We start from the raw sequence: 25989 nt of genomic DNA, 5'->3' as shown, positions 1-25989 counted from the left end.
TGACCACTCTTTTAAAACACATCATTGAGTGGGACCACAGGATGGTGGAAAAGCTAGAGGCAGGAGGTGTGGTAAAGTTTTAGCTTCCTCAGCAGCATTGGCCAATCACCTAACTTCTCTTGGCCACAGCAGCCCCATATTCTGCACAAAGTCTCCTGTTACAGGACTCCAGGAAGGGTCAGATGTGATAAAGGGTGCGAAAGGCAACAAAGAACACATGACACATATAAGGGATCCCGGTGATGATAATTCCAGTGCAACAAAAGAATTGAGACAGCTCTTCGGATTTTTTTTTTTTTTTTCACAAATTTGACCCCCAGATATTGCTTATACCAGGGAACTAAAAGAAAACTAAGTGGACAAGGAGGAGAAAAGGGATTGGCTAGCACTGGGGATGAGGAGAAGGGCAAAGAATGGACAAGAAGCCAGGTGGAGAGGGTGTTGTTTGTTTTCTTTAAGATTTTATTTACTTGAGAGAGAGAGAGAGCAAGTGAGCATGTGCACAAGCAGGGGGGAGGGGCAGAGAGAAATGGAGAAGCAGGCTCCCCGCTGAGCAGGGAGCCTGACTCAGGGCTCAATTCCAGGACCCTGAGATCATGACCTGAGTTGAAGGCAGCTGCTCAACCGATTGAGCCACCCAAGCACCCCGGAGAGGGTGTTTCTACGTGTACTTGGGACATATTTGCATATTATCAGCAGACCAACTTGAACTAACCCCTAAGACAAGAAGGACAGCACACAGACTATAGTGTGAACAACTCTGTCAAGTGTCAGGAAGTATCTTCTGTCAGCTGAAGATACTACGAAGAAAAAAAAAAAAGAAAAAGGAAAATCCTAACAAAAACAATTCAGGAAAATATAAAAAATTAAAACACAAAAAACACAAATCATGCCAGTGTCTGGTTTAGGTTTTAAGACCATCCTGCTTACAATCATGTAAACTACTTAATTTTCAGCCTAAATACTCGGATGCTATTAGGTTGCCAGACAGACTCAGTGTATGAAGAAAGCCTTGTGATCAATGCGTTAGGTCAAGGTAATCATTAGTAGGACAATGATTTTTATGGTATCATGCTGAGAAACAATATGGTGTAATAACCAAGCAAACATTTACAATTTATACACCCCAAACTTTGGCTTGCTTTGCCTGATACAGGGGAAAAAAAAATCCCTATCAACTTAAAGCAAAATAGTTTATTTTTAGAATTAGGCCATTTTCAGAAAGTAATGTACATTTGAAAGCAATATTTCTAACGTATTTTTTTCTTTTTAAAAGATTTTATTTATCTGAGAGAGAGCACAAGCAGAGAGGAGAGGGAGAAGCAGGCTCCCCGCTGACCAGGGAGCCCAATAAGGGGCTCAATCCCAGGACCCTGGGACCATGACCTGAGCCAAAGGCAGACGCTTAACCAACTGAGCCACCCAGCCACCCCTGAAAACATTTCTAAATTCTTCTTTATACAGGATGATCAGACAAGGCCTCCTCAAGGAGGTGATATCTGAGCAGAGACCAGAATGAGAAGGAGCTAGTCAGGCAAAGATCTGCAAAGAACATTCTCAGCAGCATGACCTGGTGCAAAGGCTGGAATGAATTTGGTGCTTCTGAGGGACAGACAGGAGGACAGGGGGATGAGGTAAAAGAGGCAGCAGGAGTCCAAGTGCATAGCTTTTGTGGGCCATGGTAAAGATGAGATTTTCCTCTCATAGCAACTGGGTAATCATCAGGGGGGAGGTTAAACAAGGAAGTGATATGATCTAATTTAGACTTTTACAGTATCATTCCACTGCTGTGAGGAAGATGAGCTGTAATGGAAGACCAGTCTAAGAGGCTGCTACTGTGTTCCAGGCAAAGACTAATACAGGACTGGATTAAGCTAGTGCTGTGTAGATGGAAACAGGTGGCCGGATTTGGGGCATATTTAGTAAGTAAACCCAAGAGGACGGGCTGAGAAAATGAATGTGAGGGTGTAGGAAAAAAAGGAATCAAAATTCATTCCTTTCTTGGCCTGAGCAACTACATGGCTGGTGTCGTCATTAATGAGTGATAAACCTGGGTTTGAGTCTAGGCTCTATCACTTGGATATGCTGCTTAGCTTCACTAAGCCTTGGCTGTTCCCTGCAATGTGAAGGGACATTAATGCCCACCATGTGGAACTGCCTGAGGATCAAATGAGACTATGTATGTAAAGCATGAGATATGTATATAAAGCAGCTCAAACAACATCTGGCATGCAGGGAAAGTTCAGTAAGTGGGAGTTCTCATTCATATTTAATGGGGCAGAACTGGGATCCCTGGGTGGCGCAGCGGTTTGGCGCCTGCCTTTGGCCCAGGGCGCGATCCTGGAGACCCGGGATCGATTCCCACGTCGGGCTCCCGGTGCATGGAGCCTGCTTCTCCCTCTGCCTGTGTCTCTGCCTCTCTGTGTCTCTCTCTCTCTCTGTGACTATCATAAAATCAATAAAAATTAAAAAAAAAAATAATGGGGCAGAACTGTGGCGGTGCCTTTCTCAATGGAGCAACTCTCAAATGGCAAAGAAGTAGGAACACAAGGCAAAAAAGTTCTGTAAAAAGAATTTGTTTTAGACACAAAATGCTGTCCCTACTACTGTGCCTCTTTGGGATTTCCCAAGGAAATGAAAACAATGGGCCCATCAAATTACAAAGGCGTAAGCATGGGCTTCTCTTTTTCCCTAGTCTCCAAGGAAGCTCTCAAAGTACAGCATGTACTGCTAACACTATGGGTAAATACTGTGTTAGAAAACATTGAGGGGTGGAGACACCTGGGTAGCTCAGCAGTTGAGTGTCTGCCTTGGGCTTAGGGCGTGATCCTGGAATCCCAGGATTGAGTCCCACATCAGACTCCCTGCATGGAGCCTGCTTCTGCCTCTGCCTATGTCTCTGCCTCTCTCTCTCTTTTTTTTTAAAGATTTTATTTATTTATTCATAGAGAGAGAGAGGCAGAGACACAGGCAGAGGGAGAAGCAGGCATCATACAGAGAGCCTGACGTGGGACTCGATCCAGGGTCTCCAGGATCAAGCCCTGGGCTGCAGGCGGCGCTAAACCGCTGCGCCACCAGGGCTGCCCTCTGCCTCTCTCTCTGTGTGTCTCTCATGAATAAATAAATAAAATCTTTAAAAAAAGAACAAAAAAACCCCCCAAACATCGAGGGGCAGGCACAGACTCCTGCTGTTTGGTGGGCTGTGTTTCTGCTCAGACTAATTTGCTGTGATGAAAGAATGTCTTTGCAAGGAGCAATCACCAGCACAACTCAGCCTTCTATGCAAGAGCCCCATTATTGGAGCCAACCAGACCACACTTCTCATTTCTTCTCTGCAGCTGTCATAGACCATAAAGAATTACGAGTTTGGGTTTAGATCTTAAATAACTCAAATGACATATTCCATGAGCTCTGGGTAGCTAAACAAAACAAAACAAAAAAAATGCCAAGAACTGAACGACTTTCCAATTTAAAAAGAATTCATAATTTGTGCTATGATGACAGTTGACTTCAAGTCCATATGGGAAAGAAAAATTCTACATACAGCAAGTTAACTCCTACTAATTAAACACATGGGATTCCCACCACCTCCAAAAAAATAAGTCCACGGGATGGACAAGCGGTCTAATTTACTGCTAGGGAGAGAAGCTGGCTTTGGTCAGTAGTGTATCTGCATCTGGGTCCGCCCGCACAAATCCTTTTCTGAGGCCCTTGCTGGACACTTCAAATGATCAGAGAAGGAGCTCTGAAATTTAAGACTCATCTGTTTCCTTTTCCTGGAGGAGAAAGCTTTCAGTTAGTAGACGAAAATTCCACAACTTCTGCATTTCTCATTCCATAAATACTTTATTCCAGCTCAACTCCTGATTTGTCCTTAAAGAGATGGCCTGGAGGCTTCAGCTGATATGACTGTAAACACAGGGCCCTGCACACCTGGTTTAATATTGCTGGGACCTCTCTCAGTACCACCGGGCTCATATCTTATATTGTGACAGTTATGTATAGCTTCTTTCTCCTCTAAACAATAGGCACCCGTCTGATTCAATTTTTCATCTTTTGCCAAGGCTATACACAAATAGCTTAAAAAACGTTCATGAGGAGTGCCTGGGTGGCTCAGTCAGTTAAGCGTCTGTCTTCTGCTCAGGTCATGATCCCAGAGTCCTGGGATTGAGCCCCATGTGGGGCTCCCTGCTCAACGGGGAGTCTGCTTCTCCTTCTTCCTGCTGCTCCCCCTGTTTGTGCTGTCTTTATCAAATTAATAAATAAAATCTTTTTTAAAAGTCTGTGAATAAATCTTGATTGGATGAGAAACACTCAATAAAATCCTTTTCAGATACGGGCAAAAGTTTCTATTTTCTATAGACAAAACAAAAAAACCTGTGTGTGTGCAACCTGTGTGTGCATGCGTGCATGTGCATAACTTATAGCACAGTCTCAAAAATATACCCCCAACTATTAAACAGTAGACATCTCTGGGGAGAGGAATTTAGAGTAATTAAGAAGGAAGAGATTGTTCTTTTGAAATATTTTATTCTGGGATGCCTGGATGGCTCAGCAGTTGAGTGTCTGCCTTAGGCTCAAGGCGTGATCCTGTGATCTGGATCTTGGACTCCAGGCAGGGAGCCAGCTTCTCCCTCTGCCTATGTCTCTGCCTCTCTCTCTGTCTCTCATGAATAAAGAAATAAATCTTTAAAAAAATAAAAAAATAATAAAATACTTTATTCTGTTAGAGCTTTAACAAGCATACATTTTTCTTTTTTTTGGTAGACAAATTATCTGAAGAGTGAAGATATTTATAACTAATCTATTTCCTAAAACCTGTAATATTTTAAAATTGTGACATATAATTAACATCAAATTCACCATGTTAGGTGATTTACAATTGAGTGATTTTCAGTATGTTCACAAGATGGTGCCACCATCATCACCATTGTTCAGTTCCAGAACACTTTTACCCCAAAGGAAGCCCCATATCCATTAGCTATTACTTCCAATCCTCCCCTTCCCCCAATCCCTGGTGACTCCTAATCCACTTACTGTCTCTATGAGTTTGCCTATTCTGGACATTTCATATAAAATGTGGCCTTTTGCATCTGGCTTCTTTCACTTTGTATTGTGTTTTAAAGGTTCAACCTGTAACATGTGTCAGTATTTCAGTCCCTTTTTTTTTTGGCTGAATAATATTCCACTGTGTGGATATACCACATTTTGCTTAACCATTTGTTCATTAAAAGATATTTGGGTTGTTTCTTCTTTTTGGCTACTGTGAATAGTGCTGCCATGAACATTCATGTACAAGTTTTTATATGAACATAAGAGAATTTTCCTTTTTTTTTGAATTTTCAATTTTCTTGAGTATATTCCTAGGAGGAAGCGTGTATTACTCTAAAAAAAGTTTCAGATTGCTTTGCCTTTTTTTTTGTTTTAATCTGGCAGAGTTATCCCTTTACATTAAGCATCAGTGCATTAGCACCACAAATTACATGAAAACAAAGAGTAACTCTTCTGAACCTTTACAAACCATCACTAACATCAAGACTAGCGCTGGGGGATTAAGCAGGGGCATTCATAAGACACAAGAATACAGAAAACAGTTTAAAACAGAGGCTATCTTTTTTTTTTTTTTAATTTTATTTACTTTCCAGAGAGAGAGAGAGAGAGAGAGAGAGAGAGCTTGTGCACAGGCAGAGGAAGTGGGAGAGGGAGAGGCAGACTCCCTGCTGAGCAGGGAGCCCAATGCAGAGCTCAATCCCAGGACCCCAGGATCATGACCTGAGCCAAAGGCAGGCAAGTAACCGAGTGAGCCACCCAGGCACCCCAAAACAGAGGCTATCTTAAATTTGAAAAACTCCTCTCTTTTGGCCCTGTAATTCAACTTGTAGCATAAGAAACTTATCTCCAATTTGAACAAAAATTTGTTTGCTGTGGTCTTGTTTATAATAATGAAAAAATGGAGTAGCCCCGGTAGTCCAGCGGTTTAGCACCGCCTTTGGCCCGGGGCGTGATCCTGGAGACCCCGGATCGAGTTCTGTGTCAGGCTCCCTGCATGGAGCCTGCTTCTCCCTCTGCCACCCCCTCTCTCTCATGAATAAATAAAATATTTTTTTAAAAAGAAAAAATGACAAGTACTTAAGGGTCCAACAAGAAAAGGATAGTTAGGGAAATTGTGGACCATCTCTACCATGAAATATAATTACTGAGAAACCACTCAAGATATGACATAGGGGGATCCCTGGGTGGTGCAGCGGTTTGGCGCCTGCCTTTGGCCCAGGGCGCGATCCTGGAGACCCGGGATTGAGTTCCACATCGGGCTCCGGTGCATGGAGCCTGCTTCTCCCTCTGCCTGTGTCTCTGCCTCTCTCTCTCTCTCTCTCTCTGTGTGACTATCGTAAATAAAAAAAAAAAAAAAAAAAAAAAAAAAAAGATATGACATAGGAAGAAAAGCTATAAAACCATATTTACACATCATATATAAAAATAAGCTCGATATACACACACACACACACAAAAATAAGCTCGATATGAATCAAAGATCTAAATATAAGAGTCCAGGGATGCCTGGGTGGCTCAATGGTTGAGCCTTTGGCTTAGGGCATGATCCCGAGTCCGGGGATCAAGTCCCGCATTGGGCTCCCTGCGAGGAGCCTGCTTCTCCCTCTGTGTGTGTCTGTCTCTCTCTCTGTGTCTCTCATGGATAACTAAATAAAATTTTTAAAAATAATAATAAATAAATATAAGAGTCCCAAACTATAAAACTCTTAGCATAAAGCACAGGTTAAGTGCTTGTGACCTTGGGGATGACACCAAAACTCAAATAACAAAAGAAAAAAACCAAGAAAGTAGGATTTCATCAAAACGGAAAACTTTTGTATATCAAAGGACACTATCAAAAAAGTGAAACAACAATCCACAGAATGGGAGAAAATATTTATAAATCATGTACCTGATAAATGATAGAATATATTTAGAAAACATTTTATTTATTTATCTATTTATTTATTTTTAAGATTTTATTTATTTATAAATAAATTCATGAGAGACACACAGACACAGAGAGGCAGAGACACAGGCAGAGGGAGAAGCAGGCTCCATGCAGGGAGCCTGACGTGGGACTCGATCCTGGGACTCCAGGGCTGGGCTGAAGGCAGGCGCTAAACCGCTGAGCTACCCAGGGATCCCCTAGAAAACATTTTTTAAAAACATTCCCACAGGAGCACTTGGGTGGCTCAATGAGCAGCTGCTTTTGGTTCAGGGCGTAATCCCAGGATCCTGGGATTGAGTTCTGCATCAGGCTCCTCACAGGGAGCTGGCTTCTCCCTCTATGTCTCTGCCTCTCTCTGTATCTCTCATGAATAAATAAAATCTTAAAAAAAAAAACAAAACCCCAAAACATTCCCATAACTCAAGAATAAAAGACAAACAACCCAAGGATGCCTGGGTGGCTTAGTCAGTTGAGTGTCTGACTCTTGATTTCTGTTCAGGTCACTATCTCAGGGTTGTGAGATGGAGGCCCGTGTTGGGATCAGTGCTAGTGCAGTCTGCTTGAGATTCTCTCTCCCTCTGCTCCTCCTCACCTCCCGCTCTCTCTCTCTCTCTCTCTCAAATAAATAAATAAATCTTAAAAAAAAGGTACAGTTTCAACTTTATAAAAAGAACACACCACCATCTCTGATGGGAAAACGAATGACGTTTTCTCTTGTCTCCGTTCTTGGTATAATTTCTACCTTTTCTATCTTGACCATGTATTACTTTCTTCTCAGAAACAAATTAACAGAAGTTAATCTCTTCTTTAGATGTTATTTAAATGAAGGAATACATTCCTTCATCATCAAAGAAATTATTTATAAAGCGTTTTGAAATCAAAGGAGAGCTATTTCCTTGCTCAGGACAGAAGTCCTCATACTGTGGCAGAACTGCTGAAACCCTGTTCCTCCTCCACTTACATAGTCTCCCTGACTCAGGTGTTAAGTTGCTGTTAAGAGTGAGGTACAGGTGGGATCCCTGGGTGGCGCAGCGGTTTAGCGCCTGCCTTTGGCCCAGGGCGCGATCCTGGAGACCCGGGATCAAATCCCACGTCAGGCTCCCGGTGCATGGAGCCTGCTTCTCCCTCTGCCTGTGTCTCTGCCTCTCTCTCTCTCTCTCTCTGTGTGACTATCATAAATAAATGAAAAAAAAAAAAAAAGACTGAGGTACAGGGCAAGCCACTCTGGTGGGCTTTCTTACATAGTGAGCTTTCTGCAAACATTTTTATGCTCAAACTTCATGGTTAAAATTATGCCTATAGCTTATACATTTATAATGTAATTTTAAAAATCAGGCAAATATAATATGTACTAAAAAAGCATGCCTATAAGCCAAAGTTGATTCTATTTAGAAAGGCAATTTATGATGGCCAAGAGGAGGGGAAATCCAGCTACATGAAATGGGAAAATTTTTAATTTTATTTAAGAAAAAAAAAAACAAAAACAAAACCCAAAATCTCCCAAACTCAGTGAGTCTTTTACAAAAACTTAACCTAACTGGAACATTGCTCCAGTGGCTCAGTGGTTAAGCGCCTGCCTTTGGCCCAGAGCATGATCCTGGAGTTCTGGGATCAGGTCTCACATCAGGCTCTCTGCATGGAGTCTGCTTCTCCCTCTGCCTATGTCTATGCTTCTCTCTCTCTCTGTGTCTCTCATGAATAAATAAAATCTTAAAAGAAAAACTTAACCCACTCTGCTTTCACAGAGGTTAAATATAATATTTACCTTGAATCTAATCACTGAGTCACTAAGAATGCCTGCAGGTATAGTTAATCACACCCACACATTTGCTTTTAATTTCAAGGCATTTTAACTTACAGAGTATTTTGAATCTCTCTTAAGGGCCAGGAGTTTAGGCAATTAGCAAAAGGCAGCTCACTTCTTCCAGTAAATTACAGCACAGGACACTGTAAACATGTTAGGACTAGTACCACAAAAACAAGACAAGCCCTATCCTTAAGGTTCTTTCAGTTTCCATTTCTTTCAGATGTCAAATTGCATCTGTCAAAAAAGAGCCAATGATGACGCATCACACTGATCAATTTGGAGGAACTGGACTGTGGCAGGATCTTCCAGATGAGATCATCGCCTCTCCTGCTCACTCTACTTGTTCATCAGTCAGCAAGAGGCTTAAAAGGATCTGAATAATACAGTGAGAGGGATGAATGGACCTGGGAGGGTCTATGGTCCACCTGACTGGCTGACTTATCTGTTCCGTAACTTTGCAAGGAATTCACTAACCTTCTCCGAAATCTGGCATATGTTAAAGGGTATCAAGATAATATCTTGGTTCATTTTGTAGTTTATTCTGATGCCCTGAAATAAAATGGTAACCACGGAAGATTTTTCCCCAAAGCAAGACAGCACAGGGAGGAGGTAAGGAGACAAGGAGCAGCTTCTTCAGGTGGGGTGCTGAGCAGCTAGACTGGGGAGTCAGACCACTTGGAACCCCAACACAGCCCAACACTTTTGGGAGCCAGTGGCCATGACTGATCCACCAGTGGCCCTGCTACTGAGGTCTACAGGCTGCAGGTGAAGGTGTGTCCCCACTTGACCCACAGCAAGATGACAGGGCCAGGCTCAGAGAGACCACCACCCACAGTGAGAAGCATATCATTTACATATTCCCACAGTGGGGCTGCAGTGAGCTGATTGGCTAAGACCTGCCTGCCTTATTGAGGAGGCAACAGGAGTTCTGCTGCCTTTCTAGAAACTAATTTTTAAGGGATAATCATTAAGGGTTATGGATCAGCCACTGTCAGGACTTGGAATGCAGAATGGTTGCTGGGTCATGCTAGGACAAAGAGTGGTCCAGAGGAAGTCTGGTCTAAAGAATTTGAATGATTTGGAGAAGTCTGTGGAAAAGATAGTTGATTATTGGGAGGGGAGAATAAAGAGTGTATGTCTTAGCAGGATTTTCTGGCCAAGGATCTTTAACCTAAAATTCTCTGCAAACTTGATAGAAGAAGCAACAACTGAACAATTGGAGAAATTTATAGGTCAATTATGCCAGAAAATTTCCAAAACAGAAGACAAAAAAGGGAAGAAATTGGTAATAAACCAAAACACAGACACAAAAACAAGAAAACAAAACCACAAAGGTTCAAGTGTTCCCAGCTGACCATGACCAACCTTGCAGAGCACAGCACCTGTCAGGAGGTCGAAGGCTACAGTCTAGGAGCCTGGCCCTGGCAGAGTGAGCTCAAGTGAAGAGGCCACACTGCCCTGAGAAATAAGCACCTCCAAGCTCTCTCCTTCCTCATATAGAATGTGCTTACAGGGGGCCACCTGCCATTGTGACATTCCTATACCTATTTTCTATTAAAAAACAATGTCTTCAAACAGCTCCTGCCAGTTTTCCCATGGTACATACCTGATTATCCTGTTCAATAGGTTCACCCTGTCCAGAAGGGGCCTTCCTGGCCCACATTACACTACTCCTTTGGACCTGTGGTGTACTTCCTAGTACAAATGAGATGTGATATGTCCTGGGACAGCTCCAAGTTTATAGGCTATGCTGGTCATCAGATACAATGGGGCCATTTGTTCCCCTGTAATCCTATAGTTCTAAATGTAAAAGCAAAATCACCAGGGAGTAGGGCCCAGCCAAAGGAGGAGAAGAATGGTCTGAAACAGGTGTTTGGCACTAATGTTATTCAAGCAGCCTTCACTGGGATCTATTTCCCACACAGTTAGCTGGAATACTGGCTCATGGAACCTGTCCTTATGCTCCCCTGACCCTGCTCAGATGGAAGCCCCAGGTGCATAGGGGGGCACTCCCACGTGGGGTCTATGTTCAATGCTTAAACCTCCTGTTCCCAAGCAGATCTCTTTGGGATGAACCAAGAGCTGCATGAGTCTCTCTGAAACCAGGCCAGAAACAGCATGGGTAGGGCAGAGAGGAGGGCCAATGTGAGGCTATCAGTCACTGCTAAAGCCAACCAAATACTTCTCAAGAGAGAGATGCATTCTTCTTTCAATCGCATTTCTATCATCTATTATTTCCTTTTGTGATTTGCATCTTTTTTTTTTTTTATGGGCATTTTCATTTGTTCCATGGCCAATTTTTGTCCTTGTTAGTAAAAAGAAACCGATTTTGAACATGAGGTAACAAGCAGAGCAGTATACCTATGTATTTTTATTTTTTAAGTAGGAAAGAGTGTTCTGTGGTTCCTTGTATTTTATTTCAATACGGTCATGTCTGGCCTGAAGCAGGCAGGGCCTTACAGATTTGCCTTAAAACTGAGTGCTGCTGGCACCACTCTTCAGCCCAGTATCCTGAGGGACCAGCTCATGATGCACCTACTCTGAGGCAGGTCTTTTTTTTTTTTTTTTTTTAAGATTTTATTTATTTATTCATAGAGATGCACAGAGAGAGAGAGAGAGAGAGAGAGAGAGAGAGGCAGGCAGAGACACAGAGGGAGAAGCAGGCTCCATGCAGGGAGCCTGACGTAGAACTTGATCCTGGGTCTCCAGGATCACGTCCTGGACCAAAGATGGTGCTAAACCACTAAGCCACCCAGGTTGCGCTCTGAGGCAGGTCTTACAAGGAGGCATAGAAGGGATTCCACTGAAGTCCCAGGATTTTAGGCCTAAAAGGGTAGGGGCTAGAGAAGGTAATAAAGGTGAAGGGTGAACAAGGGAACGGGACTCCAAGCCCAATCTCTGCTCTTCCCTGCTTCAACCAGAGTAGCTGTTTTTCTGTATTTACGTATTAGCTGTGTGACTGCTAGTAAGTTTTAAATGAATATAGGACCTCCCTCCTATAGCTGATGAAGCAAAGTGACCGCAGGAAAAGGCACTTACAGCAGTGTAGAACACACAGTGGATGTTCAAAAAATGTCAGTCAATATTCTGTGTGGATTCCACATTAGAATTTGTTAAATAGTTTGGAAGTCACTGTTTTGGCTCATCTCCCTCATTAAAAAAATCAAAAACAAAACTGAAAAATAACTTCATTAAAGCATGTAAATACAAAAAAGTATTTTTAAAAAACTACTCAAATGCATTTGTGTAAGAAAAATTCAAACATAATACCAGAATAAAATGAAAAAATAATTCTTTGCTTCTCCACATAGTCTCACTCCAACTTCCTTCCCCAGAACATCCATTATTGTCATTTCTAGACCTTTTTCTTAGATATTTATACACATAAACATGCTCTTTGTTTCTTAAGTGTGGAATTACACCATATATACTGGGCTGTAGCTTATATTTTCCACTTGACAATGTATCTGAGATGTTTCTTTTCTATGATAGTACATCTAGATTGATCTCCCATTTTACCACTATTCCATATTAAGGGTATACCATATTTTATTTAACTATTCTGCAGTGATGAACATTATAGAAATCTCCAAATTTATTTATTTTTAATTTTTTATTTATTTACTTATTTTTTATTTATTTTCTTTTATGGCTGCAGTTCACCCCTTTCTTGGTACATCTTCCTCTACAGGTATGAATTTTTTTGTAGACCCTATAACTAGTTGTGAAATTTAAATTTTTGATACATGACAACTGGCTCTCCAAAACGGCTATACTGATTTGTATACTAGCACTAAAGTCCTGTATTGTTAGTCTTGTAATTTTTTTGCCAACCTGATGTAAGAAAATTAGTATCCTGTTCTATTTTTTTTTCCATATTTATTGGCCAACTATTTCTTCAGTGAATTTCCTGCTCTGTACCCATTTTTCTAGTTGGTTACTTGCCTTTTTCTTATTGATTTAAAAAAATTTATTTTGGATATTAATAATTTGTCTTATAACTTAAGCTGTTTTTTTCCCCAGCTTATTGTGTATCGTTAATTACATTATTGGTCTCTTTCATTCTTTTTATATGTTGTGAAATCTTTCAGTACTTTTCTTTATGGCTTCTGGGTTTGATGTCTTGTTTATTTCCCTAGTACTCTGTTATTTAAGGATAGTTTCTTCTTTTCATGTAACAGAGGAGGCAGTTCTGAATTCTAGCAGGATCTAGATGATCACAAGTGTCTCTTGATTTGTTGGTCCAAGGATTTTCCTACCAAATCACATCACTTTTCTGTTGTTACCAGTTTTAAAGGCATTTAAGAGGTTTAACTCTCTCAACTTTGATTTCTTCCTCCTTCCCTCCTCTTCCTCCTCATTCCTGCTGGCCTACACAGACAGGTCTGTGTTTTTTTTTTGCATGACTAGGGAACAGAGATGAATCAACCACGATTTCTGCAATCAAAGAGCCCAAGGTATGTGTGTGCGCACATGTGTAATAATGCAAACAGAAATTACCATAAAACATAAAAGTTTGGTTCCTCATGGATAGGAAATCTGAAGAAAGCATATTGATACATTAGCAAGGAGGCTGGGTTTCCAAAGAGAAGTTTTTAGAGAGATGCTTTGAACCTAGTCTTTGCTTATGTAGACATTAAGTAATCTTAACTAACAACACATACTCCACTTTTCCAATGGAGGTGCATAGTTCTCAGACTTACGTACCTTGTGTTTTAATCTTTTAGTGTTTCTCTGACATGCGGATTTGTATATTTGGCTGTGAGGTTTACAGAGACACAATGACCTGGTTTGTTCACCAGAGACATTAAGAAAACAATCTCTAAAGTAAAATATACCCTAACTATGATAAAACTCAATAGTCACAAAGTAATATAGTATTTGTAATTCAATAAGTGAAGCCTCTGTAACTCACAAAATTACCAGTCTGTAAAATGGAGCCACTACTTAGATAAAATGATGACAAAATATTCTAAAAATGTGAAATACTGCATAATAGAAAACACGAAATCTACAGAGTACTCTGCATTGCCATTAACATAATTTAGTGAAATCCCTGGAATGAAAGATTGAGCACTCAAGCCACCGGATGGAATCACCGAACTTGGAAAGACTGAAGTGAAGCCCAACCACCCAAACCCCCTGATTTTGTGTTTCAGCCCCACTCAGGAAGGTCCTACCAGAGTTCCATCTGTTAGGGTGCACCCGGAGAAGCGTTTTGCAAGAAATCCCTCAAAGTTAGTTGTTCTCTGAATAGCAAAAAGAAGCAGTTTCACTTCAATTTCCTTAGCTCTGGTACGCATAATCTTGGCAAGTTCTGTCCTTCAAAATAAAGAAATAAGAATGTTGTAAAAACAAAACAAAAACAAAAACCTGTTCAAGATAGGTTAAATAGTTTATAGCTTATACCCTCCCAAGAAAGAAAAAGTATGTGGTCATTTCAAATCCTGAGGTCTGTTACCAACTAAGTTTAATGTTTGGAGAACAGAAATACATAATCTAAATAAGAATTTGAAGGTAAAATTACCCACTAGTCAAAAAAATCAAGGATTAAGGAGATCAAATTGTTTACATGGTTACTACTATTTTTAGATCTTTCAAACTTTCCATAATTTGTTTCCATATAAAGCACTTACTCAGTATTTTATAAAAATGCATATATTTTGTAAAATGTCCTAAGTCATTAATTACTGAATTATAAAGCCCTCTCTTCCAAAGAGGTCAATAACCATCTCTTCAGCCAGAGAGCAGGAACCCCAGATACAGACTAAAATCCCCATGTGAAAAGTGGCATGTACATGCTCAGGTGGTTCCTGCCTGTGAAGCTTATGTACCACTTCAATGTTCTGCTTCAGAATGGGCGCTGTAAGGAAACAGTGACCTGAGAGCTCTTAGTAAGTACTGAGCCATGATGATCTTCCCATACAAATAAATGGCAAAATCAAAGAGCCTCTGTGATTATTTGAAAATTATGTATCTGTAGGATTTTAACCAAAATTCCAACAATATGGCAGCAATAGCAGAAACACAATTAGCTAGCACAATGATAGCAGATTTGTGGCATTAGTATACTTCTAGTCTCCTACAGACTGCATTTTTCACAGAATTAGTTTGCAAGTCACTGAACTATATAGGCTGAAGAAAATTAGTTATCAGTTTCTCAAGGAATTTGCTTTCTTTGCTAATCAGGACTTAGAAAGTGACAATCACAACTGTCCTCAAATCAACATTAAACCGATGGTAGCAAATGTGCTTCTGAAACAACAGCCACAGAGAATGTACAACATCAGGACTGAACGAGCCTAATGTAAACTGTGGACTCTGGGTGATAATGGTCTGTGAGTGCAGGCTCATCCATTGTGACAAATGTACATTTTGGTGGGGGATGCTGATAATTGGGGGGCTATGCACGTGTGGGGACAGGAGTATATGGGAAACCTTTGTATCTCCCTTTCAATTTTGCTATAATCCTAAAATTACTTTAAAAAATAAGGTCTAGGGATCCCTGGGTGGCGCAGCGGTTTGGCGCCTGCCTTTGGCCCAGGGCGCGATCCTGGAGACCCGGGATCGAATCCCATGTCAGGCTCCCGGTGCATGGAGCCTGCTTCTCCCTCTGCCTATGTCTCTGCCTCTCTCTCTCTCTGTGTGACTATCATAAATAAATAAAAATTAAAAAAAAAAAAATAAGGTCTACTAAAAAAAAAAAAAAATAGGGACGCTTGGGTGGCTCGGGAGTTGAGCGTCTGCCTTTGGCTCAGGGCATGATCCCAAGATCCAGGATTCAGTCCCACATCAGGCTCTTTGCAAGGAGCCTGCTTCTCCCTCTGCCTGTATCTCTGCCTCTCTCTCTATCTCTCTCTCTCTCTCTCTCTCATGAATAAATAATCTTAAAAAAAATAAAGTCAATAGCCAATATCCCTTAAGAAATCTTGGCAAGTTCTGTCCTTCAAAATAAATATGTGTTTAAAGTGTACAACTTGATTGTATTCTCCATGATTTTAAGAAAGATGCCTACCATCAATTATTCTAAAGTGGCTGAGTTATGCTTAGACATGGGATTTTTTAAAAAAATTAGGCTGGAGTTAATATAATTGTGCACTGTTAGAAGGGCATAGATAAGGGGTGCCTGGGTGGCTCAGGTCATGACCTCAAAGTCCTGGGATAGAGCCCTACATCAGCCTCCCCACTCAGCAGGGAGTCTGCTTCTCCCTCTCCCTCTGCCCCTCCCCCCTGCTTATGTTCTCTTTCTCCAACTGCTAAATAAAAAAATTTTTTTTTAAAGATTTTATTTATTTATTAATGAGAGACACACACACACAGAGAGAGAGAGAGAGAGAGAGGCAGAGACATAGGCAGAGGGAGAAGCAGGCTCCATGCAAGGAGCCTGATGTGGGACTCAATCCCAGGTCTCCAGGATCACGTCCTGGACCGAAGGCGGCGCTAAACCGCTGAGCCACCAGGGCTGCCCAAATAAAAAAAATCTTAAAAAAAAAAAAAAAAATGGGGGGATGCCTAGGTGGCTCAGCAGTTGAGTGTCTGCCTTCAGCCTACGGCATGATCCTGGACCCAGGATTGAGTTCCACATCAGGCTCCCTGCATGGAGCCTGCTTCTGTCTCTGCCTGTGTCTCTGCTTCTCTCTCTTTGCCTCTCATGAATAAATAAATAAGATCTTAAAAAAAAAAAAAAGAAGGGCATAGATAACTTTGTTATCTATGGGCATAGATAAACTCTGTTACCACCACTGCTGCGGTATAGCTGCAAGTAAAGAATAAAAGGTTTTGACTCTAGCTTTAGCTTTGTCATGGACACACTGATCTAACCTTGGATTTTAATTCTTCAATACAAATGAACTATCTGGCCCTGGGCTACATTCATGAAACTGCAGACAGGAGGAATGACAGAAAGTCTTTAGAATGCTCAGAACACTCAGATGCTGATATTATGAACTATCCAAAGACTATAAAAACACTGCATTAGGGGCAGGAAATTTGTTTAGCAAATATTTCCTGTCACTGATGTAGATACTACCCTGTCCCTTTAGAACTATGTAGCAAGTCAGAAAAGCAAAATGATGATGGATATATACACCGTACACTGAGGCATGTGATGGAGATACAGGAGTAAATGCAGGGTGACGAATAACATAGGGGAATCTGGTGGATGAACCTTGACTAGGTTAAGTCAAGAAGGCAGGCTGTCTGAGGCAAGAGTCAGGCCAAAGGAAAGCCCCAGAGCAAAGACAGGAGCAGATGCATTACTCTTAAGGGGGAGGAAACATGCTTTGACTATAGGCTACTAGCCCAGGGCTCTTATGTACCCTTTTTTACTTTTCTCCCTAGAAGTTTCTTTTTTTTTTTTTTTTCCCTAGAAGTTTCTTTTTATTTTTTATTTTATTTTTTTTATTTTTTATTTTTAAATTTTTATTTATTTATGATAGTCACAGAGAGAGAGAGAGAGAGAGAGGCAGAGACATAGGCAGAGGGAGAAGCAGGCTCCATGCACCGGGAACCCGACGTGGGATTCGAACCCGGGTCTCCGGGATCGCGCTCTGGGCCAAAGGCAGGCGCCAAACTGCTGCGCCACCCAGGGATCCCATCCCTAGAAGTTTCTATTCTTCCTCCACACACATGCCCTCTCCTCTAGGTTTGGAAGTCTGAAGCTGGAGAAGTTGGAATACAGCTGCAACTGGAGTTTAGGGTTTGGTTTTGGGTTTATAAAACCTGACTTTTGACAGGAGAAGGGGTTTCTAAAGGGAGAGAAGAATCTAGCGCAGATGAAGAACTTCTCATTAAAAAGGGGACTTTCAAACAACAACAACAAAAGGTAGAAATGGTATCCAATCCACAAGACAACATAGAATTCCTAAAGACTGGGGGATTGATTTCAATCAACCAATTTTAATTGATCTCAATTAACAATAAAACCAGTAGAGTTGGGATCTACCTTGTGACATGGCAAAATTCTACTGCAATCCTCTCAGTCATGTACCACTCACGTGGAAACATACGGCCGTATTTCTCCTCATAGTCCACAAGCTGGCGTTTTATCCAGGCATAGCGTCTGTCGATTTTGTCCAGCCAGGCAACCTTAGGAAGGTAAGGAACAAAATCCACCCGGTGCTTAGAAGTAGTGTCGACATAATCAAAAACACAGAACTAAGAAAAACAGAACAAATCTCTATTTCTCACAGTTTTTTGTTTTGTTTTGAGATTTTTTAATTCATTTATTCATGAGACACAGAGAGGCAGAGACATAGGGAGAGGGGGAGAAGCAGGCTCCCTGCCGGGAGCTTGATGTGAGACTCAATCCCAGGACTCTGGGGTCACATCCTGAGCCAAAGGCAGATGCTCAACCACTGAGCCACCCAGGTGCCCTATTTCTCCCAGTTTTATTTTATGTTATTTTATTTATTTTTTAGACACGGAGAGAGAGAATCCCAAGCAGGCTCCATGCTTGGCATGGAACACAATTTGGGGCTTGATCTCACAACCCTGAGATCATGACCTGAGCCGAAATCGAGTTGGATGCTCAACTGACTCCTGAGCCACCAAGGAGGCCCTATTTCTCACAGTTTTAAAGAATCTAGGCTACTTTTTCACTTAATCCAGAGGTTATTAACTTGGGTCTATGTTAAACTATAAGGGTCTGTAAATATCCTAAAACTGTATGCAAAGTTTTAATGCATAGGTACATTTTTCTGGGGAGAGTATGTGTAGCTCCCATTAATTTCTCCAAAAGGTCAGTGACCTCAAAATGGTTAAGAACCATCAACCTGTACAGTCAGCCCCTACCAGGATTCACAGTTCAACCACCAACATTTTTAGGCAGTAGTACTATTAAAATATAAATCAGATTTGAGGGTACTTAATTGTCAATAAATTCAAATGTAATATCAATTTGGTGTGGTTATTACTTACATCTTGGTTTTCTTGAAAAAGTACTAGATATTCTGACAGATGCTGTTTGATAAATTTTTTGATGATTTCCTGTTTGATTCTAGGATCCAAAATATTAGCAACCAGACATGCATCTCGTAGCACATTGCTGGGTCCTCCTGGCCTCTGGTAAAACAAACAACACACACCAGTTCAAGAGCCAGATGCAACCTTTAAATCTCATGGCTTCTGACAGCTACTACTTCTTGTTCCTCTCTTGAAGACATTATTACTTCCACTCCCCTGACACTTATTCTTTTGCTGTGGCTGGATATTTTACTTATTAGTCGATGAAAGAATTATTAAGCTAGTCCGTAGTAGCCAATATAAAAGCTACTTTGTGAGTCAGCAAGGAGACATCTTGGAAACAGGGCCAGCAATGGTCATAGGAAATTTTGCTTTCTGAATACAAAACTGAAATCACCTTGGTGAAGAGCCATAAAATTCAGAATGACACTGGTCTCACCCCACATGTGCCATTTTCCCCTGATTCCAACCTCAGGTTCCTGTTCTTAGTGACAAACAATGCAGTGGCATTTAAAATCTAAAATCAAGTTCTAAACTACCAGACTTGTTTTGCTGACAGTCAACTACCCACAAAGGTAGCCAAAGGTAAAATATGATATTGGCCCCTTGATCTGAAAGGCAATAGAAGGTTATTGAGGGCCATACTGATACATCATGCTGGAAAGGCCTTTGTTATTACTGAAGCCAATTCAATTTCACTGAACTTTTCTTTGTAGTAACTTATTGAATGAACATGAACATGGTTGGATGAGTGGACTATAGCAAAAAGAACACCTGGAATCTACTCTTGGTTGGGCTAAATAGCTGTGTAGCTTTGGTACAGTTATTAAAACTTATCTGAAAAATAAATGAAAAAAAAAGGACTTCAATTAGGTGATGATTAATGTTCTTCCAAATCTCTATGATTCTTCTGGGTAAACTCTGTCCAATAATGTATCTGTCTCAACTGAAGTTCAAGAGTTTTTAAATTTACCAAGTTGCCTGAGAGCTAAATTGTTAAGATGCTGACTCGCTCTGTGCTGAGTGGTTGTTATGTCATCTGCTGAGTGCTCTGACTGCCCACCTCTTGTTTCTTGATGAAAGTGCTTGATCTGATAGAGAAGACACAGAAGCCGAAACCGATGGGCTCATGGATTCAGATATTTTCATTTAGAAAGGACTTAGGTTACCTTGCACAATTTTAATGTCTTGATTTCTATTTGTGAAAGAGGAATAGCAATATAAGGCCTTTAAGAAAAGTCAATAGTCATTGAAAGGGAAAGTAGAAAACTTAAAAAAAAAAAAAAAATTAGGTTACCCAGCTACAGAAAAAGGAAGCAAGTTGTTAAAACATTTTTTTTTAAATTTCATCTGCCTGGTGGGATCTGAGAAAAAGACATAAAGTAGATCAAGATTAGTTTCTTCTGAACAATAAAGCTGGGGCTTCATTCATATCTTACTGAACCTTTTTGCAATTGGGCTAGAATATATAGTAAAGCAGACCTTGGACTAAGAAAAGTCTGGTGCTTATAGTTTGTGAATATCTTGCAATTCCTTTTTACAGAATGGCCTTCCAACATCCATACTCCACAGTTATATCAAATGAATAAAGAATATAAAATCCTGAAAGGAACATATTTTACAAATGAAATATCTGATTACTTGAAGGCAGCCATTATAGATGCAGACATTAAAATCAAGAGCAGGTTTCCTACAGGAAGTAATCTACAAAGTTGGGGCAGCTACCCCCACCTACTTCCTAAGTTTCTTTTATGGAGCACAAAGAAAAATGATTAAGATATTTCCAGTTATTGAATTATAGAGCAGATCCAGGAAACGTTCCTTGGCTCAGTAAATGAACATCTATCCCCATCTCTACCCACCAAATGCAGTGAGGAATGCTGCTTGCCTGTGTGTACTTTGGTTTGTTTCTGTGTTGAATAATTTGTTCTCTTGAAATGCTCAAATAATAGAGGAAAAAAACTTCTGAAGAATCTTCTCTCCCTGACATACGCAACGCATTAAAATTACATCTGCTACAATTTGAAAGATAGAGCTAAAAGCAGTTACCCAGAACAATGACAGCCAACTGAGGCAAAGCTTGTTATGGGAGAAGGGTAACCATAGCTCACAAGTGAAATACCATGGCCTTCGCAGACACAACACAAACAGCGATGCTACCAGCAAGAGCTAAAGGGATTACTCCTAAAGAACAGGATTCTGGTCATTAAAAGTGAGTCTCTTAACTGTGTCACTTTGAGAGTTACATAAGCCTGTGGATGCTCCTCCCAGCCATCTTTTCACCAAAATGAAACCAGTAAGTTATGTAATGATCCTAAAAAACACTGTGGTTTGGAAAAAAAAAAAAAATTTTTTTTTTAACACAGCCATGAGAAAAAAGGAATTTGCTAGGCAGATGAGATATTAGGTTTGACACACATTAAATTAAACCAAAATAAATCCTCATTCTTTGATGTTTGGAAGAACACAGATGAAGATTCAATGTTGCTTTGGGATATTTAAAATCAAGGATGGTCTTATTACCCTGAACCTCTAGCAAATAGTCTTACAGCTGCCAGAAGACAGTGGATTCTTCCACTTTTGGAAGAATAAAGGAAGAATAACAGTAGCGGGTGTGAATTAGGCAAGAATGGTGATTATGTCTAAGATTGGCGGGAAAACAATACCTTGGTGCCTTGGGAAGGAAACGCTTCTTCAAAATCAGCCAGGATTTGCTGTCCTAATTCAGTCTGGGCAGCCTTCACTCTGTAGGGAAAAGAGAACATGTCACTGCCTGGTATAATTTTCATATATCCATAAGGAACTATGCAAAGATTGATCAGGCTCAGAACTGTTCAAGTCTTTAGAGATCATCCAGGGAACAGGGAGGTGGTAGCTAGATAGGAGAGGTCGCATACTAGTTAGTAGCAGGTTTATGACCAGAACCCAGGCATCTGATTTATGCTCATGATGGATTTTCTATATCCCAAAGTTCTTCTAGGCCACTCTGCTATGAGGGAGTATATGTTAATCTTTACAAGGTATTATCAGAGGGTAGTTATGCTGTGGGAAAATGCTACATAAAAACACCCAATCCAATAGAAATCTATGTGGGGTTACTGCTATAGCTGCACCCCTGCTCCTTGGAGTCCAGAATGCAGGAGGGCTCCATAATGCCTCAGAGATGTTTCTTTTTCACCCTGCAAGCCAACTTCAGGATCCTAAGTTTTAACAAATGAACAAAAGGAGGGTTGCCTGGGTGGCTCCACTGGGTAAGCCTCTGACTCAGTTTTGGTTCAGGTCTATACTCAGTGGGGAGTCTGCTTCAGATTCTCTCTCTCCCTCCTGCTCTCGTGTGCTCTCTGTCCCTCAAATAAATAAACACAATCATTAAAAAAGAATTGGGGATCCCTGGGTGGCGCAGTGGTTTGGCGCCTGCCTTTGGCCCAGGGCCCAATCCTGGAGTCCCGGGATCGAGTCCCATGTCAGGCTCCCGGTGCATGGAGCCTGCTTCTCCCTCTGCCTGTGTCTCTGCCCCTCTCTCTCTCTGTGTGTGTATGACTATCATAAATAAATAAAAAAAATTTATAAAAAAAAATTGAACAAAAAGAATGTTTTCTAAAGTAAAAAGAAAAAGCTCCAAAAGATAAAATGAGCTGTAGTGTGGGAGTGAAGGCCATTGAATGAAGATGAAATTCATGCCCACTGACAACCAAAACAAGCTAGCTTGAAAGGGGAGGTCAACCCAGTGATCTGTGTGTCTACCAGGAGCTCAAGAAATCATTGTCACACTGAAATAAGAGGAGAAGCAGTTGGGATAAGAAAGGAACTGTGCGTGTCAGCACCACCTGCAGTGACCATGTCCTTCTTCAGTTGCCAGGAGCTAGATGCCTTGCACCAGTCATTCATTCCCACAGAGCTGACTGCCCTGAGCCCAAGGCAAATATTTTACCTTTGCTAAAAGCACCATAAAACAATGTTCTTCCTTTTTTGGTCTCCACCCTGTTACTTTGGAATTAACTGTAAAGTTTCTAGAAATAGCAAGCAGCTCAAAACCACAATTTCTTTGGCTATTTAGCGGTGGCTGGCAACCTACTGAGAATTTTTTTTTTTAATGAGGGGATAGGGAGGACCCCAAACAATCTGGTTTTTTCTGTGGCACAGTTGTAATTATGCTTTACTCCAAATACTTTCCAGGATTTTTCCACTATCTTCAAAACTTTTAAAACCACTCTTACAGGTAGCTTTGCAGCCTCTTGAGTCATTCAGTGACAGAGGTAATGCTATTATTGGAGTAGCCCCCAAATCACAAGTAGGGCCATCCATCTAGAGTTGCCAAATGGACAATAGGAAGTATGCTTTGAGTATGAGCTCTGACAGGAGTGAAGAGAACTTGCTTTTGCAAAACTGTACCTCAGAGGTCTTGTGACTCCACATAATGGGCCTGGCAGACAGCCTCCCCTGGTGCCAGGTCACAAGACAGAGCTTCCAGAGGCTCAGGCCCCTCTGTCCTACTTGCTTCTTGGCAACACAAAGAGAGTACCAGTTCCTTCCTAAGCCACAAGGACAATTCCTGCAGGGGAAGTTCTTACACTCATTGGGGACATTTCCAGTCATATTCTCAAGGCTCCTGAGCATCTCGGCGATATGAAGGTTCCATCTCTGCCTCTCACCTTTCCCCCTTCAGCCCTTAACTCCATATTCTTGCTGAGGTGCTTGAAAAGACAACCAGAGCCTATGGCAAGGTTTGGTATTTCTAGAGTGCAGAAGACAGGAGAAGTACCAGAGTATGATTTGCAGATCCTCTTGCCATCTTCTCTAATCCATTTTCAAAGTCACGTCTTGAGACAGTCTAGACTTGGCCGTGCCACCAGTGAGCCATTTCCCTTAGGATAAGTCATTTCCCTTATATGTGTCACAACTAAGATTTGTGAAGAAAAAGGTGGGGGATGCAGGCCTGGACTTTCACTGTCTTCTCCAAGACTGACCATTCCCCAACACCCACCTTTACAGCACTAACTGGCAACAGCAGACACCTTCACAGGTGACTGCAAGTTGGATGTATAATTAATGTTGGAGCACAAGAATAGGCTTCAGAACATAAATATTTCCATGGGACATACACGTTTCCAAGTATAGTTTTCAAAGTGTCAATCAGTGTACTCAGATGAAAGAGTGACCATTTCCCTTACAGACATTAACAACAATATCTATAAACCCAAACCATAATTCCATGCATTTTCAGGGTGAGATGTGAATAGTAGTCTTTACAATCAGTTGCCTAAACAGGATCTGAGAAAGAAATCAACACTAAAAAAAAAAAAAAAAAACACATCTTTGGCTAAATTCCTTCCTCTTTGAAAACCAAAAAGTTCCTATTGTAAAGAGATGGAGCAACTGAGACTCCATTAGCAGAAGAGAGTTGAGCTACCATGATTTTTAAGAATAATTAGGAAATTTATCTACAACTAATAGAGAAGAGAGTGAATAAAAATTCATCCTGGTATTCAAATAAGCTCAGTCCACTTGGGTGTGACAACTCAGTGTTGATCGCACTTAGGAAACAAAGGAGTCACAGTGCTGCTCAGAAAGGGAAGGTCAATCAACTGACTTCTAGCACTCTCCATGCCATTTGACAAAGGTGATCTTTCCTAAAACTGTGTTATCAGTTTACATAACAGGTAGCAGCAGCAGAATATAGTAAATTATGAAAATTATTTAGACATTTGTGGATAAGGTAATCCTGATGCTTCTGCTACCTTATGAATGACTGCCCTGAGGGAAACACCCTCAGCACTTCACAGTAAGTTGACCTCCCAAGCACAGTCTGTACTGGACAGAATGGTTAACTAGTCAGATTGGTCAGACACTCTATTTCCAAACAGGCCCTATAAAGAATCCAAACCCCGAATCTTAAGTGTGATTCCATGAGACAATGAAGTACAACCCTTATGCTTTTGAAACTGAAGTTCTTTCAGAAAGAACTTGTCAAAGTCCCATAGCTATTCAGGTCTTTTCATTCTCTGATTTCTTTCACTGCTACACAATGTGATAGTACCCACCCTCCCAACCTGCCAAATATCTCTCACGTCTAAGAGGTTAACTATAGCCCTGAAAAATACTTTTTAGTTCGAGAGTTTTACGAGTTTCAAAAGAATGCAAGAATCTTCCACTCTTTCTCAAGAAATATTGACTGATTACTAGAAATATTTGCTTTTATGGATATTCTTAAGCCAGGAGGCTCTGAATGTAAAGATGATATTAATGAAAAAAAATATTTCCTTCAATGCTACATTAATATTTAAGCATTTTCCAGAAGGGTAGTTGGAAGAAATAGTCATATTCAAATCAAGGTCCATGAACTTCATATTTCAAAGGTACAGGCAATGGTTTCAGAGCACAAACGTTCATGTGATTTCTACGATTTATAGACAGCAAGCTATTAAATTGGAGAAACTAAAGCAATACACAGAGTACAGCTCTGCTGCCCTCTCCCCTGCCCCTCAACAAACAGCTACTTCTATCATTTCCAGATGGTTCTACCATCACTATGCAAACATAAGGGAGGAGAATTCACCAGAAAAGATGCTAAAAATAAGAAATCTGGACTTTCCTCCAACTTTTAGTACCTCTTGAAAAACAACTGTAATCAAGCACTGAAAACCAGAGAGCTCTTCTCTCGTTTTGTTTTTTGTGTTACTTAATAGCACATATTTATATTTATTCTTTTTAACCCATACAAAATTTTTGCAAATAGAAGTTGTGAAACGAAAGTTAAGTCCTCCCATTTGCAGCAATCCCACATGGTAATGAATGTTCACATACACTGCTAGCATGTTAGATTTTTTCTCTTTTTAAGGAGAATGTTTTATAGCAGTGATCACAAAGTTCCTTCAAATTATAAAACCACTTCTTTGAAAAATGTTAAAAAACAGAGTCCTAAAAGACTGTATCCTCTTGTTTGTCCCTACATTACTTTTTTAGGAACAGAATTCAGTTCTGCCATATTCCTGCCATCAACAATGTCCATCCAACACAACCAATTAGTAACCAGCTCCTCCGCAGATCTCCTTGACCTTATGGTCACTGTCCTGGTAAGGTTCTTATCTTTTCTAGTCTAGAACATAGTCTCAATCTCCAGTCTTATGTACCTACAATACATAAGACTTTTACAAAACACAAATGAGAGCATGTCCCTCCCTGCTTAGGATCTTTCACTGTCCATGAAACAAAGAACAGATTCTTAGGCAAGGCATAT

At 40.8% G+C, this 25989-nt stretch overlaps 1 protein-coding gene across 6 annotated transcripts in view; it reads right to left on the bottom strand.

The window, feature by feature from the left end:
- The window catches only part of VPS53 (VPS53 subunit of GARP complex), a 143690-nt gene that overhangs the window by 68456 nt on the left and 49245 nt on the right, over positions 1-25989 (bottom strand). For all 6 annotated transcript variants that reach the window (XM_049114259.1, XM_025476197.3, XM_035721581.2 and 3 more), the window contains 4 exons: positions 21419-21497; positions 18708-18851; positions 17734-17876; positions 13970-14111 (listed from right to left, as the gene is read on the bottom strand). In XM_049114259.1, the coding sequence (XP_048970216.1) occupies positions 13970-14111; positions 17734-17876; positions 18708-18851; positions 21419-21497 (508 nt within the window). The remainder of the gene's footprint in view (positions 1-13969; positions 14112-17733; positions 17877-18707; positions 18852-21418; positions 21498-25989) is intronic.

The sequence above is a fragment of the Canis lupus genome, chromosome 9 (assembly GCF_003254725.2).
Source record: "Canis lupus dingo isolate Sandy chromosome 9, ASM325472v2, whole genome shotgun sequence".
Classification (NCBI taxonomy): domain Eukaryota; kingdom Metazoa; phylum Chordata; class Mammalia; order Carnivora; family Canidae; genus Canis; species Canis lupus.
Note: the sequence above shows the minus strand (reverse complement) of the source record. Positions and strands in the feature narration are given on the sequence as shown.